Source organism: Haliaeetus albicilla, chromosome 1 (assembly GCF_947461875.1).
Source record: "Haliaeetus albicilla chromosome 1, bHalAlb1.1, whole genome shotgun sequence".
NCBI lineage: Eukaryota > Metazoa > Chordata > Aves > Accipitriformes > Accipitridae > Haliaeetus > Haliaeetus albicilla.
In genome coordinates, this window is record NC_091483.1 from 27,577,332 (window position 1) to 27,594,599 (window position 17,268).

Genomic DNA, 17,268 nt, shown 5'->3' on the forward strand with positions numbered 1-17,268 from the left:
TTCTTGTTATCACTGTAATGACGCATAACTTAATGCCCTTGGAGTAAACACGTGCCCCCACCCACCTGGGATTTACAGTCAAAGAGGTGGCTCGTAAACCTTTCCTTGTGAACAGACAAGAAGGGCTCACTTCACTCTTCCATTCTGTTACTAGAACCTGGTCACCAAAGCACAAATTTGTATTTATTTTCCACTAAGGCATAGGAGTTCAAATCAGTTACTTTCCCACTTGTGGAAAATTTTCTAAAAAGCAAGTGATAGGTCCTTTCTGGACAATCTTTTTGTCCCTGGTTTTAATGCTACTATAGCATGGCAATGATGCTTGCAAGAGAAACATATCAAGCTATCGAGCAACAGCTAATGCACATCACTGGCAGTGGTGCAAGCTTTCAGTTTTCTTCCTGATTCACAAATCATTTCTGTATTTTAATCCATTTTTTGATTATTTTAATCCATCTTTGTTAGGCAAACAGCTTTACATCTGCATATGGTTTACACCATGCTTTGAAACTATTGCAATTATTAATGCATTGCAATAATAAGAGAAAGCGCCTATGCTCTTTACATGTATATATGAACGCACATTCAAGAACACGCAATACAAAGTAATCCCAGTACCTCCATTGTCACTCTCACACTTAACTGCTGGTTAAACTCAACTAACTTTCAAAAATATCAACTTCATACAAACACTACAGTGACTGCAAAAACTGTAACTGCAGCTAAATTGCAAAAATTCAACAGTGCCAATTACTGACCAAACATATCCAGAATGAGGATCTATCAGTAACAGATTAACCAGATTAATGTGTACGTAACAGTCTCAGCATGGTACGTTGCTGCTGTTAGTTTCAAAGTTCACATATGAACTTTTCATACTACACACATGGTTTATGAACAAAGCCTGAATGAAAGAGGAATTTACGGGAAAATAAGGTAAGTGACATAATATGAAATTAATCTAAGTATTTAAGTGTAGACTGCTTACAGAAAAAAGAAACCCTCGATCATGATTTAAAAAAGGAATGCACAAATGCATGTCCACCATGTCATATTATTATGCTACAGAAAAAGAATACAATGCACTTCTAGACTGATTAATATCTGATGACAACCATTTCATAAGGTGTCTTTGAAAAAAGGTGTTCTTAAAAAAAAAAAGAAAAAAGAAATCGATCATTCAAAAATCCACAAAAACCTCACTGTGAATTCAGTAAGGAAGATCATAATGTACAGTATTCCGTGTTGCCTGTAATTAAATTAGTATGTTAATAGCTCTTGCATGTTTGGCTTTGTACTGAAGTTATTTCGAAAGATTGATTTGGGCATGGGTTTAGTATGAGGGAGAAAGCTTGAACTGCACATGCAAGAATCTAAATAAATTAATCACAGGAAATCCCACTCTAAAATTATCCATGATCTCTCTATGAGTACTTAAACACAGTATCTTAAAAAAAAAAACCCCAAACCTAAACAAACAAATTCTTTCTGAAGTTGAGGTGTCACCGATAACTTAAAATCAACTACTTATTTGCCAATATGGTTTTCCATCTGAAACACCTCTGAATTTATTTAACCAGCCAGTATTCCCATTAGACAATTAACATGCACCAAAACCCCTTCAGATACTGAATTCCAGAAAAGTACAAAGAGAATGAGAGGGCTTATTTATGAACAATTATAGTAACTGGAAACGATACTTGCCCACATCCCCTCTCCATCCACCAGTCTATGCTTTTCTTCTCCACTAACTGTGCCGTAAGTCTAAAAGTTTGTACAGTATACATTTCCAAAGTCTCAATTTCATATGGGGTTAGAACCTGCAGCATTGGCTATTTCACCTCTTCTTTTTTCATTAAGTCATACTTCTTATATTTATCTGTATCAGAAAGCCCTTTCAGATTACTGTATATTTCAATTTTTGTGGTAGCTGATGAAAGACTTAGAATAAGCAGTTCTCTGCTGTGAAAAAGTGCTCCTTTAAAAGCTACTTCTCCCTGATTATCCATTTTTTTCCTAAAAACAAGTGAAAATTTACTTCCTGAAACATGGTCACTTTATAACAGCAGCACGTATTTGTCACCATCCTCTTCTTCCTCGTTTTCCTCTTTTTCATAATCTATTCTCCCCCTGCATGCCAATGCTGCTTTCCACAGTTGTTTCCCAGCTCCTCCCTTCCCTCCCTTCTCTGTTGCCTCTCCTTAGCTTTATCTGCTATACCTGTTCCCCAAACTTTTCTCACATCTGATTCTTTCCCAGCTCTTCAGTTTCTGCCAGTGTAGGAGTACAGCCTGTCAGGTTGCTCTTGTCCCTGTGACCCCTTCCATGGGGTCTTGTTATTTCGAAGCAGCAGACTGGGAAAGGCAGCAAAGATCTGTCCTTGGATCGAAACAAAGGTTATATGTGCTGTACCGAATGTCTATCTACATCACATACTCCTTAAAACATTTCAGGCATAGAAGGACACTCAAGACAATGAATTTTGCAATTTTTGCTGGGTTGTTTTTTGGGTTTTTTTTAGTTAACTGAAACAGCTCATGTTATTTTTTCTTCACTTAGTGACAGGTTTGTGGATAAAAGCATAGACAATGGCAAACAGCAATGAGATGACCATCAACCTTGTTGTCCTTGGAAGAACTCAGACTGGCAAAAGTGCTGCTGGGAACAGCCTGCTGGGCAGCTCGGACTTTGAGAGTCACTGCTCCCCTAGCTCTGTGACTACATGCTGCAGCCTTGGACGCAGCTGCCGCATTTTGGGTATTATACGAAGAAATGGCTGCGAGCTAGCTCTCCGTGTTCAAGTACTTGACACTCCAAGCTACCCTCACAGTGGTCTGAGCAAGGAACAAGTGAGAGACACTGTGAGATCAGCCCTGGCTCACCACTTTAGGGAGGAAGGCCTGCATCTAGCTCTCTTGGTCCTCAGGGCTGACTTGCCTCTGTGTCCGGATGAAAGTGATCATGCAATTCAGTTCATCCAGGTAACAAATAAATAAATAGAAGTCTCTGCCCTAACAGCAACTCTTTTCTCTTCAGATGACAATAGCTGCGGAAGACTTGGCTGCCAATGTGAAATAGAGAAGTGCAGCTGAAAACTGGAACACTTCCCAGTCCAGCAGATGAAACACACCATTCACAACTCCAACACTATACACCATAGTTACACTTAATCACACTAAACCTGAGAAAAGAGGCAAGAACTGCTCTCTTTTGTACATGGACTCGGCACAAAGGATTTAGGAACCAAATTTACCTACCCAAGTAAGCTTTTCTCTCAGAAATTAGAGTGAATACTTTTCATGACAGATCTAGCTTATTGAAGAGAAACACCATTTAAAGCAAGCAAAAGTCAGGTTACCTCACTCTTCTGCACTCTGTATAGGATCAAACCAGAGAGCAACAGGTCCAAAATCATGCAGAAAATCTGACTGACCTGGGACAAGGATGCTCAGCTCTGTCCTGTACTGTCACTACTGCTGTATCTGTTCAAGAGAAAATAACTAGAAAGTTACCATATATTTACTCTGGCTAAGGAAAATTTCTAGCATAACTGACTTGAAGCAAGTATTTTTAAGCTCCTGAGGAAAAATTTTTTTTGCAAGTAGGTAAGATATGTTGGGGAGAGACACTGAAAAAGATTGGCATTCTTTTCAGTTGGAGATTTCTCATTACCAGGCATACATATCTTTGAAGAAAAAAAGAAAGAAAGAAAAAAAGAGGCCAGCAAACAGATATTGCTTAGTTTATCTATCTGATCAGATGAATCACGTTTGTATGATTTACAAAGAAACAAAAGGTTTCAGTTATTGCCAAAGTCTGCACATGACACTGCATGTCTTACACTGATGAACTTTCTAAAAATCTTTAGGACTAGAAGGGACTTCTTGGTCCATCAAGTCTTATCACCTACTGTAACTGATATTATCCAAATATATAACACATATGTAGATAAAAATATACCAATGTATAAATACATAGATAGAAAAACAGTTTTCAAAATGTGTTTGATTTGCTCTCCTGTTCTGATTACTCTCTATGGTAGGCTAGTCCTCACTTTTCCAGTAGTTTGAGAGTTGGTTCTAATTTCAACACACTCTTACTCATTGTCAGTTTACATCTATCTGTTTTCAGTGTTACCCTTTTTCCTTACACAGTTCTCCATCTCTCTATACTTCATGGTATTTAAGAGAAAGCAGTATTTACTCAAAATATTTTTACTCTAAGCCAATGAAAAATCATCACACTTCTAGTCTGAGACTGTTTTGAATCAAGTCCATGTGGGCACTAAAAGCATAAGAGATGCAACTGCACCTTTTCTCTTTAAATGGACCTTTGAAACCCCTTACTGGAAAGGAAATAAAGCATGTTTAAAAATAATGAGAAAGCAACACTTCCGTTTCATGATTACAACTGGCTCACTCTCAGCTTACATAATGGTTGGGGTTTTGGTTATGTTCCCCTTGAAAGACCAGATGCTGTGATTTCATCAGCCACAAACAGGACAGGACAGCTGCCTGGGTGCCAGGAATATGAACAATAATGATTATATTTCAGTATGTCATTCCAAGAAGACATTAGCATGAAGACTACCTTTAGCAATCAGGAGTTTTCACAGTGATCCTCTGTAAATTATGGACAGCCTATCAATGAAGATGGCCTATCAGTAGAAGACTACTGGCACTTAACTCTCTCTGGATTTTTTAATTTCAGTAACATAGCCTAATGAATGGAGAATGTGGCAGATTTTGATTTCAGAACTAACATTAGCATTGACTGAGTCCTCAGCAAATCAAGGGGCTATCCTCTCTCACCAAAACTGATAGCCCAACACTTCCTTAGACAGCTTATGCGAAAATTTTGTACGGGTTAAATTTTTTTTTCATCTCTAGTATCTAAAACAGATTAATCACAATCAATACACCAGGTTTTTCTAACTCCCTGCTTATCTTGGATGTAGAAAGATCTCCTTTAAAGCAGTTTTATACAGCTTGTTATTTAGCTTACAGAGTTAAGATCATCACAAAGTGGACTTTATTACCAAAGAAGGCTTCTTGTCACACACAGGAGTTAACATGATTGCACTAAAGTAATTTCATTTACATCTGCAAATGAAAGCCCAATCTCTTATTCATATTAAAATTTTCTGTACTCATTGAGAAAAAAGCAGCTTGTTCTCCCCATTCCCCTCCATCAGATGAACCACAGCAGTTAAACACAAACTCTAGCCCATCACTTAGGTTGATGCATTTGATTTGTGTTTTTCCTGAATTGCTGAGAATAGTTCAGTTTTATGGGATACAGCTGGAAAGGCATTTGGTGTTAAATAGAAATTCATCATTTATTTTTTCAACACAAGGTGATTTGGTGATTTTTTAAAAAAAATTTTCAAAGAGCTGTAAAAAGTGTAGAAATATGAGTATGTGGAAACTACTGATGTAAACTAATGTGTGACATAGCTAAACAACCATTCTTCCTCATTTACATAGACATTTTTTAACTGGAGAAATTCTATTAACATCTGTAGTAAGAAAACAGAGAACTGCTAGTACTGCATGACCACATATTTCCACTGCAAGTGGATGTCAGTATCTTGGGAAGGTGAAAAACCCCAGAAATTTCAGCAACTCAGATATTATGAACTGGATTACAGCCAGGAAAACAACATATAACTTGTCTGTTAATGCATGAGTATATGAGGTGGGAGTGGGGAAAAGGAACAAGAAAAGATAACTATTTAAGATTTGGTTTTCATTACAGGAACTTCTGGGTCCCACATGGAAGGATTTCACTGCAGTTCTACTTACTCACGCAGACAAGGCAGAAGAGGCTGGATTCAGCGAGGAAGCATACTTGCACAGTGCCTCAAGTACCCTCTTGTCACTTTTGACCTCAGTACAGAATAAATACATTTTCCTAGACAACCAGAAGAGCATAATTAAGGAAGAAAGAGATATTGTCTTAAGAAAGCTCTTGAACTTTATCAGACAAAATAATTATCAAGCGCTTCCTCTACTTAAACACAGCAAGGAATTAAATTAGTGTTCAGGTGCTCATTTATCTATTTTCTGTGGTAGGTAACATTTAACAGAAGTAAAAGAGTAGAGTAGAAGCCATCAACTGAAAAATCCCACATCCATACCAGATACTTCCAACTCTGTGTTTAAAGGTATCTCTTTAGATTACCAAACTACTTGCCTTTCATACAGTACCTCACACTACTGCATCCAGAATTCTAGCTTCAACCAAAAAAATCAGAACAAGCTAGTGCTCTAAAACACGGTCCTAATATGTATGTAGTCACAAATGAGATTTTACACTATACCAGACTGTGTATTGCAGTTCATACAGAACACAGATCTGGAAGAAAAAAAAAAAAAGGTAAAAAATGCACAAGAGTTCAGAATGTAAGGGAGCCTCGTTGCCCAATTCTTCAAGCTTTCAGAAATTCCTCTGAATTCCACAGGTTGTAAAGATCTTTGTAGTATTAAAAGCTAGGATTTATCTACTGTAAAAGTATTTCCTTACCTTGATCCAGGATCAGTTAGAATTGAGATTTTGAATTTCAAGAATTTTGTTTAATAAGACATTATTGAATTACAAGGCAGATAAAATAGCTCCCATGTGCTAAATACTATTCAGCACATTTAAAAGAACTAATTACTATTGCTTATTCCTAGATGCATGAAAAATTAAGACAGTTTATAGGCACATACAAAACTCATTCAAAAAAGAAATCTGTTGATCTGTTCTTTTGCAACTGTTCCTTTTAATTTTATATCACTGTCATTTTGCTTTTTCTCCTAGTTTACTGGATGAAGTTCAGAGCCTGCAAAATTCAGAGTGGCTAAGTTTTTCTTTTTTTTACAGTGGTTAAAAAAAGCACTTAATGTTTCAGTGGTTAGACAGTAACCAGTTAATTAAATATTATATGCCAAAATAACTGAAGTATCTCTAAATAGTTACTTAAAAGGTTTATTGAAAATTGATCTAAAATATTTATTTTCAGATTATTAAAAGGCAGGATTAAAAGAAGTAATTTCAAGCCATTACCATAGCAATCATGACTACTTGTACTACATTGTTATGGAGTAATTCTAATCGTAAAAACTGAAGCAGCTACTTCTGTTAAAACCAAAGCATCTTTTGTATAAAATATCATTGCATAAAAATACATTAAAACAAAAAATCCATTCATTTTATACCTGTTTGGGCACTGGAAATGGATCTTTGTTTTGTTAGTATTTGATGAGCTCTGGCAATCTATTTCCCATTTATTCATTCCTCTTTGGAAAGAAATATCTAGGTGGACTAGATAAAGAACTATTTTAGCAAAGTGACAGCTTTGATCTTACTGACATTATAACAGCTTAACTGTGGGACATGAAAGTATGTCCATTTGTATATTTTAGGGCATAAAGGGCCATAGTTTAATCTTCCCATTACAATTGTCTGCAGACTACTGAGACAACACAGCCAAGCACAAAGTTGCACAGGCTTATAATATATCTGAAAACTGCTTGGAAGAAGAGGAGAAAAACTATTAAAAGGTGACTAGAAGAATGAAGACGATTGTGGTCTTCACTGACCAACTGCTAGTCCTGCACCCCTTGAAGAGCAGTTAGCACACAAGGAACATCGCAGAAATATTTCCTTATTGAGATGCTCTTGCTCCATGGATCTTTTAAACCTTTTAGCTGTCCAGAAAATACACTTGCCTGCCTGTAGTTCTACCATGAACAAGCCTTGGCCATTAAGTCTTGAGCACTGAGTGGTTAATAACTGTTGACAACACTTAACCTCAAGGACAGTAAGCATGCTGAATGAGTGAATTGTGAAAATGTTGGAGGCATAACACATTCTGTACCTCTGGAATAGGAGTCAAACAAAAAAGGTATTAGCCATGCATTTCGGAGGGGTAATATATTGATGGTTTTTTATTATGCTTGCATTACTTTCCATTTCAACATCTGAAAAAGCTTCTAATAACCATTTATTTATTTAATTCCACTGTTTGCCATGGTCTCTGCCCTGCAGACTCCTTTCCCTTTTACTTCAAACGGAACTCCTTTGTACGTGGCAACACACTGGTCATTGGTATGAAGATCAGGTTGGATTTGCTCCCAAATCTTCTTCTTCGGATTAAGTTCCTTCTCAGGATCTCCTGTTTCAAAACAAAGAATAACCAAATAGCACACAACACAGAAGGCAGAGCAAAAGCCCTATGTATGTACACATTTGTGACAGCCCACATAGCATCACTGCACACACTTTTAAGGGAAAAAAACATTACCTGTGATTCTCAAAATGAAAATTTTAATCGGAATTAGTGATTGCCTAAGAAATGTCTCCAGAGCCTCTCTCAGAATGCTGATCTTTCAGGGGAAAAAAAGTTGTGAGTAACAGACCACAAATACCATCAAAAGGAAGAAATCAAACCATTGCTAGTTGTTGGTTTACAAAATTTACTACAGACCAAAAGGACTCCTAAGAATTAAGTAGATGTGGACCACAGAAATACACTACTCGCCAAGACACAGGTTTGTCAGCATCTTAAGTTTAGGAATTAATACATTTTTATAAGCAATTAATATTAAGTGAATTTGGCAGGTGCCCTTACAGTTGAGAAATATTGAACTTAGACAAGAATAGTCCAAAATCAAGATACTGACATTTAATTTTAGCCCCAAGTTTCAACACTGTTCTGCTACTTTTTGTACTATTTGATGACAAGCTCTGGTGCCTAAAGTAACAGCAGCATTAGAGGTCAGCTTGTATTTCAGCAATTATGGCCTCAGTCTCTGTAAGTCTCAGTTCCCTGTTTCTATGTGTACACCATGATAATTACCTACGCCCTAGAGGTACTGACAGTCTAACTACATTAGCAAATCTGACTATTTAAGGATCTCTAATGACCACAAAACACAGTTTTCTTCTACTAATGTTTTGAAAACTATTAACAAGTTACATAGAATAGTGAAGTATTTCAGAGCCATATTTTTCCTATTTTTAAATAGGCATGAAATGCAAAGTACAGGGAAAAAAACCCAGCTAAGCTAAATAAGGTCTCTTGCTGTAAAAATACTGAATAAACTGCTGCCTGCTGACATAATCTAGATAAAGACAACCAATTCACTGTACAATTATTTTTGGTTCAAAGGTCAAGTAAATTTAATCTCTTAATTCTAATACAATGCAGATTCTCTTAAAGAAAAAAAGATATTTCATTAAAGAAGTTATTTAATCATAACACTGTTGGGTGCTCTTGACCTCTTGTGTGTAAAACAGGCAGGACAAAAAAAACCCTGACGTACAAAACTTGTTTTAAATGTAACTAGAACACATTAAATGCTGAAAGGGATCCCATGCTATTTCATTGTTGATACACTGTGTATTTTTTCCTTGCTTGGAGTGCCATATTGGCACCATTCTGCCCAAACTATTAAAATATCAAGTTCCAGAACAAGCAAGAATCAAAAACCAAATCCTAGTAAACACACCCTCTTTGAGATACTTTCAGAGGAGCCAAGAGTTCCTAAAGGAAAATGAGGAGTTCTCCAAGTGAGCAGAATGTCAAATACTCTCATCTTCCACTACTCAGTGACCCCAAAGGTTCAGAAAGAAAAACTATAAGGCTACACGGATTTTAACATAAGTGTTTCTAGTAGCTGGTTGAAATTCATTACTGCTTGGTGTATTCCTGACTGGCTGACCAACAGGCAGTCAAAACGAACTACTCTCATTCCAGCCTACCTTATTGTTTTTCTCCTTTAAATGTTTTCAGTGGTTCCATCTACTCACATTCTCAATGCTTGCAAAAGTAAGTTACTTCTACCAGGTCTAACTTCTGTAGCTTCTATGTCTGTAACTGTGTAAGAGAAGCAGACCAAGCCATATTTCTCTGTTAAGTAGGCTAGCCTTGCCAGAGCAAGCTCAATAATCCAGTCGAGTTATTTCACCACCACAGGGCACTTAATATTTAAAAGAAAAAATCAGTAACACCATTAATAAATTAAACATTTAGAGCTAATTGCACCTTTTCTACAAAAATAAAAATGCTGCTCAATGCTCAAGTTCACGAACAAAGACAGACTTGGATTTAGACCAAAGTGAATGCATACAAACTAATAAAATCATTAAACAGAATGTTAAATGAACCATTGTGCATTTCCTTCCCCCTCCTCAAATATAAAAAGCACATTAATTTTTTTGAGTAAGAAACTGACTTTTACTATAAAAAACACGCTTTAGATGTCAATAAGTTTCTTTGGAATCCTGCATCAAGCTCCCTTGGGATCTGTGGTGAGCTCATATTAGATTAACAAAGGCACCAATTTTAAATACTACCAGAGCTTTAGGCTGTGCATTTTCCTATGACTTCTTCTCATTGCATTCCTTTTTCCCAGAAAATATTCTTTAGAAGCATTTCTATAAATAAAATTAAATTTAAACTTGTAATGGTTTAATGAGCTTCCCACTCTCCTTACATAAAAAGAACAAAATAAGAGGACCTGAATTTGGTTAAGTGTGTCATTCAGTCTAGCAGTTTAAATATTACAGAAGAAATTCTCATAAAAAGCAAGAAACTTCTCCACTTTGTAACAGCTCAGTAACTATTGAAAGAATCTATCTCAGCACAAGAAAGGGCAAAGATGCAATGATGTGTGACCTTATGAAAAGTTAATACCACTTAGCCCACTGTGGATTATAACTATGCAACTGAAGGAAAGCATCCATACACCAAAGCTTCGATTAAAGAAACCTGTTAAATACACACTAACCACTGCACTCCAGTTTTAGCACCTTTTTTTTTTTAAGAGATACTTATTAACTAAGTTGCCAGGGATTCTTAGACCAGAATGATTATCTAATTATATAACTTAAATAACAGATTTGTAGTTCCTGTGGCATTTTTGCCTTGAAGAGTTTCGTCAAAGTATCAATTATACTGCTATTAGAAAGATTTCAGAGCTACCTGTGAAAACTCCAAGAATTATCACTGTCTTACAGCAATTGCTATGTAGGAGGGTATAGTATTTACAGACATGCAATGGAATATTTTTTCTATGGCTTACAAATCAGACCTTTTCCACTGAAGGCAGACAGAAATTTGATAAAGTTCTTAATACAAAAAATGCCCAACAGATCTTGGAAGATTCATGTATTGGAGTATAAAATGGTGTTAAAGTTCGTCTAAGGGCAATGACATCAAATAAACAAATAAAAAAGAACAATCCTCCAGACAACAGCATTCCTTATCAAATCACTCCTCCATGACAACCAAGATGGTTCTAGAAAAAATCTCAAGTTTCTGCAGAAAAAAGTTCAATTGGCTTGAATCAAGATACCATTTATTTACTTTGACTAAAATGACCAAGGAAAGTTAGCCTGTATCTCATAAATATCTTGTATAGTAGAGAGAGAAGGCTTAAAAATAACTTGATTCCAAGCTGCTTAGACAGCTGTGTGTGTTTTAGAGTTGCTTTATCATTGCTGCTGCTGCTTCTTTTGCTTCTTAAGTTTTCATACTTCAAAACAAAATAAGACCCAGCTGTCCTTTCTATTTTAGTTTCAAGGACTCAAACTGAGTCTTTATTCTTTAAAATTATTCTTCAAAAAAGAAAAAATTGATCAGAATATAAATGGTTACAATTAAGCACTGAAATTGACAGCTGACATAGCAAGGATTCTACCCTCCTGATAACAGTACCAGTGAAGCGCTAGATTGCCTTTGAGGAGACAGCAGCTAAGAAGCACGTGAGATTTTGAACACAAAAAAGGTGAGCAGAAGATACAGACATACAACCCCATTAAAAATTGAGAAACAGTTTTCCAGTCTCCCCATGAGTTTCCCCCACCAAGGAATAAAAAACCCCACAAAAACCCCAAAAGACACAAAACCAAAAACACCAACAAACAAACAAACAAAACCCCCCACAACCAAAACAAAACATCAAACAGCTGTTTTAAAAGGACAATAGGAAAAAAAAGCCAAACCAAAACCCAAACCAAAAATAAGAATCAGGCCAGGGTGGCGGGACCAAACCCACCAAAAGTTGTTAATCACTTGGACAAGAAGGTGAGTGGCAACAATCTTAGTCTCCAGCTAAAAAAAAATTTTAAAAACCCTATAGCAAACCAAAACCTACCAATGAACAGTATTAATATCTTAGTTTACAAAAGCAATATGCAAAAGACATGTATGCAACAAATTAAGTTACAGAAGCAGATGTCAGAATGCTTTTGTAAGTCTCCATCCATCAATGCTTTTTTTCTTGCTTTTTCCTACTCACTTCAAGATAATAAAATCACAAGTCTTAAAATTCCTTAAAATAAGCTTTATGTAACTAGGAGATACATCACTCTACTTTGCACTATTAAGCATTAGCTATATTTTCCAAGACAATGATTAGCTTTAATCTCATACCTGCCAATTTTTCTGAGTAGCTATTTATGAAATATTAGGGAACAGCTGTCATATTTCAGACTACAATCTATAGCCCTGGATATATACGCTTTTCAGAAGGGTTGTAAAAGCCTTCATTTGGCAGTAAGAGCTCCATGTCTTTGGCTCCCTGTCAGAGGGAAACTGATATAAAGCATACAAAATCTTGTATCACAGGCTGCAGGTCATAACTTCAGAACTCATACAACTTTTACACCACCTTCAGCTTATTCTATGTCTTTTAAGAATCAAAATGTCAACACCTCAACACCTGGCAATAATTTTAAAACAAATGTTTCTATAACTGATTTGCTCTAGGAAAAGCTTTTTGCAACTGTAAAAAACCTGGAGTCAAATAGTTTAATTTTTTTGTTAAAACTTACCTCATTAGGCATGTGCAAGAATAGATACGCTAGGTAACAGAGAACAGCACTACTACCAGCTCTGACATTATTTTCAAATGCCAGGTATACAAAGTTATTTGAGATACAAGGTTATGTCTTAGACAAAAACAAACAAAAAAGACCCTCCACCCCTCAAAAAAGCCACATGCTCAGGCTGACTTGTACATCATTTTGCAAGGCTTATGAACTAGAAGGGTTTACTCTACAGCTTGATGCTCTCTCTTGCACATCCATTTCCACAGCAATAGAAAGCAATATGAGTGTATCCGTGCATGTAACAGAGGTCAGACATCCAACATTTAATTTATCTTTACTCACAGAAATATGATAACTACTAGAAGTTATGAGTGGGTATTCCTACAATTTCATCAATGCAATTGCTGAAGCCTTTCAGATTTTAGTACAGGTTACCAATTCTGCATCTCAACAAGCAAGCTTGGTATAATCTTAATACAGAAAACTAAAAATGAAAAAAATGTTGCAAGACTAATTTCCTTCTTAAACACAGTATTATTTTAAAACATTTTCAGTTAGAGTATTAAATCACAGCAAGCTGAGCTTTCCTCCTGTTTCAAAAACACCTAGATAGACCATTGCTTCCTTTATCATATACCAACGAAAATACAAATATTTTTTTTAGAGCATCACAGTTCCAAACATAAGAAATATAAAAATATCTATATATGTACAGAGCTTGCCAAGAGGTTCAAATAAAAACACTGCTGTACAGCTAAAAATTGTCAGAGGTGCAATAGCTTAAAAAGGTTAATATGTTTCTATGTAGAAAACAGAAAGCTATATCATTTTCTCACATGTGAAAGCCAACTTTTGAGGAACAAATTCATCCTGAAAATGAATACTTTGTTGATAAATGCAGACACATACAACTCCAACCAATATGGGAAATACTGGGAGTTATACCCCTTATCTTAAGATAAGTGATGCAGCGATCCTGACAAGATGACCACTGTTCATCAAGAACTTGGTGATCCACACAACAGTTGACCTGAGTAGGTCTGGGCTTGTGCTGCGCTGCACAAATTCCTGGGGCACAGGATAAACCTAGCCTGCTGATTATAACAGAGGAGCCTGCAGGCAGCTCCCATGTGGTACCAGTGAATGAGCCACCTGCACGTCCTCATCTTTATGGAGCACTGCGGCATCAAGTCCTCATGCAAACTTCCTTTCTGTTTGACAGTCAAAGAAGAAAATACCATAATAGCTCAAGTGACCAAAAGAGGGGAATATCTTCTACGGAGAGAGAGTGCACAGCATGCTGCACGTGGATCAGAAGCCTGTTTGACGCTGCACCAACTCAGAGCTCCCATAATCTGTGCGATGCAAGATTATCAATACTATTTTCTCTTTTCAGTGTCAGCTCTGATAAACAGGATTTTAAATGATAATTTACAGAATCTGAGTGCCTTTCTTACCGGGATCATAATGGGCCAGCACCTCCTGATGAAAAACACTTAAAACCATGATAGAGATAACAAAATAACAGTGCTAAAAAAGACAGCAACAGAAGCTGCATCTGACCGTATCCCTTTCAGCCTGTGAGAATAATAAACTGGCATTTGGGTAGGAAGGAAGCATTCACCAACACACTACATCTATGATGCTTATTTGAGTTCCTAATATGCAGGGTCAGAAACTAATAATTTTCATAGATGAGTGGGAGGTGGAGGAATTGGGAAAATGGATGAAAATCATCTTTTGAAAAAATTTAAATTTTATTATTTTATTTATATTCTGAAAAAAAATATGGACTTATTGATTTAATTAATTGGGAAGAAGTTCAGTGTCTGTCTCTGGAGAGCCAAAACATCATTTCCTTCCAGACAAACAAATAAAAAATCCCTGGTGTTGTGAATATTATAGGCTCCTCTCATAAATAAAGACTTCCACCCCCTCCAATGCTCTACGTCCCTTCCTCCTCCCAATTAAAAAAACAAAAGCCTACCTCCAATTCTGACACTTTCATTAGGGGGAGGAGCTGGATTTAGGAACTTATTATTTCATCACTTACACTGAGACACTGGGAAAGATGCTTTACATTTGCTTACTGTAACTTGCAAAGTGCAAATATGTTTGTCCATACATTTTAAAAGCAGACATACTTATTGAGACTTAAAGAAAGTAGGTACTTTTTTTTTTTTTTAAGTACTGTACAACTTTTTCAAGTTACAGTTATTTCTCTATATTTTCTGGGTTTTGGCAGATGGTTAAGTATTTTCAACCCTTTATTTAGGGGGTTGAAACACAATCTTAACATGTCAATAATAAAAAACGTTTGAATATAGCTAATTCAGAAAATTTCAACAAAAAAAGCAACCAACTTTAAAATACTGTTTTATCTGCTTCAACACTGAGGTCACCTTGGCATACCTGCTTCCTCCAATTTCCCAAATACCTACTTACCAGGAAAACCTTCAAAAGTGATTCTGTCCCCAGGTACTGCCCCAGGTGGGGGAGCCAGAATTTCCACTTTTTCTGGGGAGCTGGCACACATCACCATTGCTTGGGATACTACTCCTCTCATCTTTGCAGGCTTCAAGTTACAAAGTAGTATTGCCATCCGATTCTGCATCTTGGGGAAGGAAAATAGAAAGATATGAATACTTAAATGCCACATGTTTTTCGGGACTCTAATTATTTCATAACAAAAGAATTACAATGAAGAGACCTTAACATGGACAAGAGAAGCATACAGCAGCAAATACACTATTTTAATGCCTGGACACCAGTAACAAATAACATTTAAACCACTTAAGAGTTGGCCAGCGAATAATGGAGTAAATGCTAAATTGTGACACACTTATATGGAAATACAAAATGTGCATTTCACCCTCATTCCACCTTTAGTCAATCTAGATCACCACTCAGTCCACTTTCAATATTGCACTATTAACCAAACAATTTCCATGTAATAATAATAATAATACAAAAAAAACCCCAAAACCAAAAACCAACCAAAAAACCCCACTCTAAAAATTAGGCTAGTTCACAGATAAAAAATTCAAACTGTGTACTGGAAGCATACAGGTGTTTTACATAATTAGCTCACTTAAATCTTAAATTTTGTCTTATTTAACCCAAATGCTTTCAATTTTTTTAACCACTGAAAATGGTTGTATATACTGTGCACTATAATTTGTTAGAGCAAAACTGTAAAGCTAGGCCTCTTCCTTTGTTTATTTATTTTAATAAAAATTATAATAGTAAACCAGAGAAAACATACTTCTCTAGGGGAAACTGCCACGCTTTAGCCTAGCAAACAAACCACATTTTCAGATGGAACAGAAATTAAACCCAGAACATTCTTAAGGGACAGACAGAAAGTAAGTAAGCCTTAATTCCCATAGTCCTGGTGCACATTAATATATCTGTATTTTTAGATTTCAGCCTTTATGCATTACAATATAAACTTTAAACAAAATGGCAGGATTAATACTTAATAAAACTCATATAATCAAGTATTCTGAATACTGCATATTTTCCAAGTAGAACATTTTAAAAACCAAAAATGTAAATGTCCAAAATGAAGCAGTTACAATGAAAAGTTATCTTGCATAAGTTTCAAGGCAGTCCACTGACTGAAAATTTCTTAAGTTATTGCTATGGATATATATCACCCAAAATACAAGAAATGGCTGTAAGATACCAGTGACTCTAAAATGCAAGTTCTAGACATTATCTAGCACTGAATAACAATTAGGAAATGGATATACAGAATAAAAGAGACAAGAGTTCTGCATTTGTTACTCAACTTTAGTTTTGACTAACTGGAAAAAATTCTAGACTTCAGAGCATTGCTTTTTTATTACAGATTATACAATCGACAAAACCAGACTGCATTAATACAGAAATGGAGATCATCATCAAACTAACAGGAAAGAAAAACCAAACTAGCATCACATCATTCCTTTCTCTCCAATCACAGTGGCCCAAATATGTATATATATTGCATGAGATTTGTGTATGAGAAGTTGATTACTATTACAAAATTAAGAAATATTTATCAACATTTAAAACATAGATATTATCCCATCTTTTACTAGGAATTATCTTCAAATGCTTTTGAAAAACTGCTTTAATACTAACACGTGCACTGATTTCACAAATAAATGGTAAGAAAAGCCAAAAGGTTAAATAAATATTTTTATAAAACAAGAGGAAAACCCACCCCAAGACAGTCAGCCAAACCCAGAACATTGCTATCTCAAGGCGGGGTTAGTTTTTTTTTTCCTTTTTATTATAAATAAATCAATTTTTAAACTGTCTTCAGATAAATGACAATTCCCTAAGGAGAGAGGAAAAAAAAACTAGACCTAAATAAATGCTTCCTAACAATGCAAAAGTTTTTAGGTGGTTTTTTTTTTGTGGTGGTTTTTTTTTTTTTTTAACTGGTTGTGCTAATTT

At 35.8% G+C, this 17,268-nt stretch overlaps 2 protein-coding genes across 3 annotated transcripts in view; one reads left to right on the forward strand and one right to left on the reverse strand.

The window, feature by feature from the left end:
• The first annotated feature begins 828 nt into the window (after positions 1-828).
• GIMD1 (GIMAP family P-loop NTPase domain containing 1) lies at positions 829-8,164 on the forward strand. Its single transcript, XM_009920405.2, has 3 exons — positions 829-936; positions 2,560-2,981; positions 5,758-8,164. Exons 2-3 carry the CDS (start codon positions 2,589-2,591, stop codon positions 6,037-6,039), a joined length of 675 nt encoding a protein of 224 aa, XP_009918707.2. The 5' UTR covers positions 829-936; positions 2,560-2,588; the 3' UTR covers positions 6,040-8,164.
• The window catches only part of AIMP1 (aminoacyl tRNA synthetase complex interacting multifunctional protein 1), a 38,764-nt gene continuing 29,401 nt past the window's right edge, over positions 7,906-17,268 (reverse strand). For both annotated transcript variants that reach the window (XM_069783167.1, XM_009920403.2), the window contains 2 exons: positions 15,268-15,436; positions 7,906-8,161 (listed from right to left, as the gene is read on the reverse strand). In XM_069783167.1, coding sequence (XP_069639268.1) covers positions 7,995-8,161; positions 15,268-15,436 — 336 coding nt within the window. In that variant the 3' untranslated portion in view covers positions 7,906-7,994. The remainder of the gene's footprint in view (positions 8,162-15,267; positions 15,437-17,268) is intronic.

Bases quoted from the DNA above. Each gene is read 5' to 3' on its own strand.
- GIMD1 (XM_009920405.2), top strand. From the start codon at position 2,589: ATGGCAAACAGCAATGAGATGACCATCAACCTTGTTGTCCTTGGAAGA. The intron at 2,982-5,757 runs GTAACAAATAAA...TTTTCATTACAG, and splicing joins ATGCAATTCAGTTCATCCAG to GAACTTCTGGGTCCCACATG.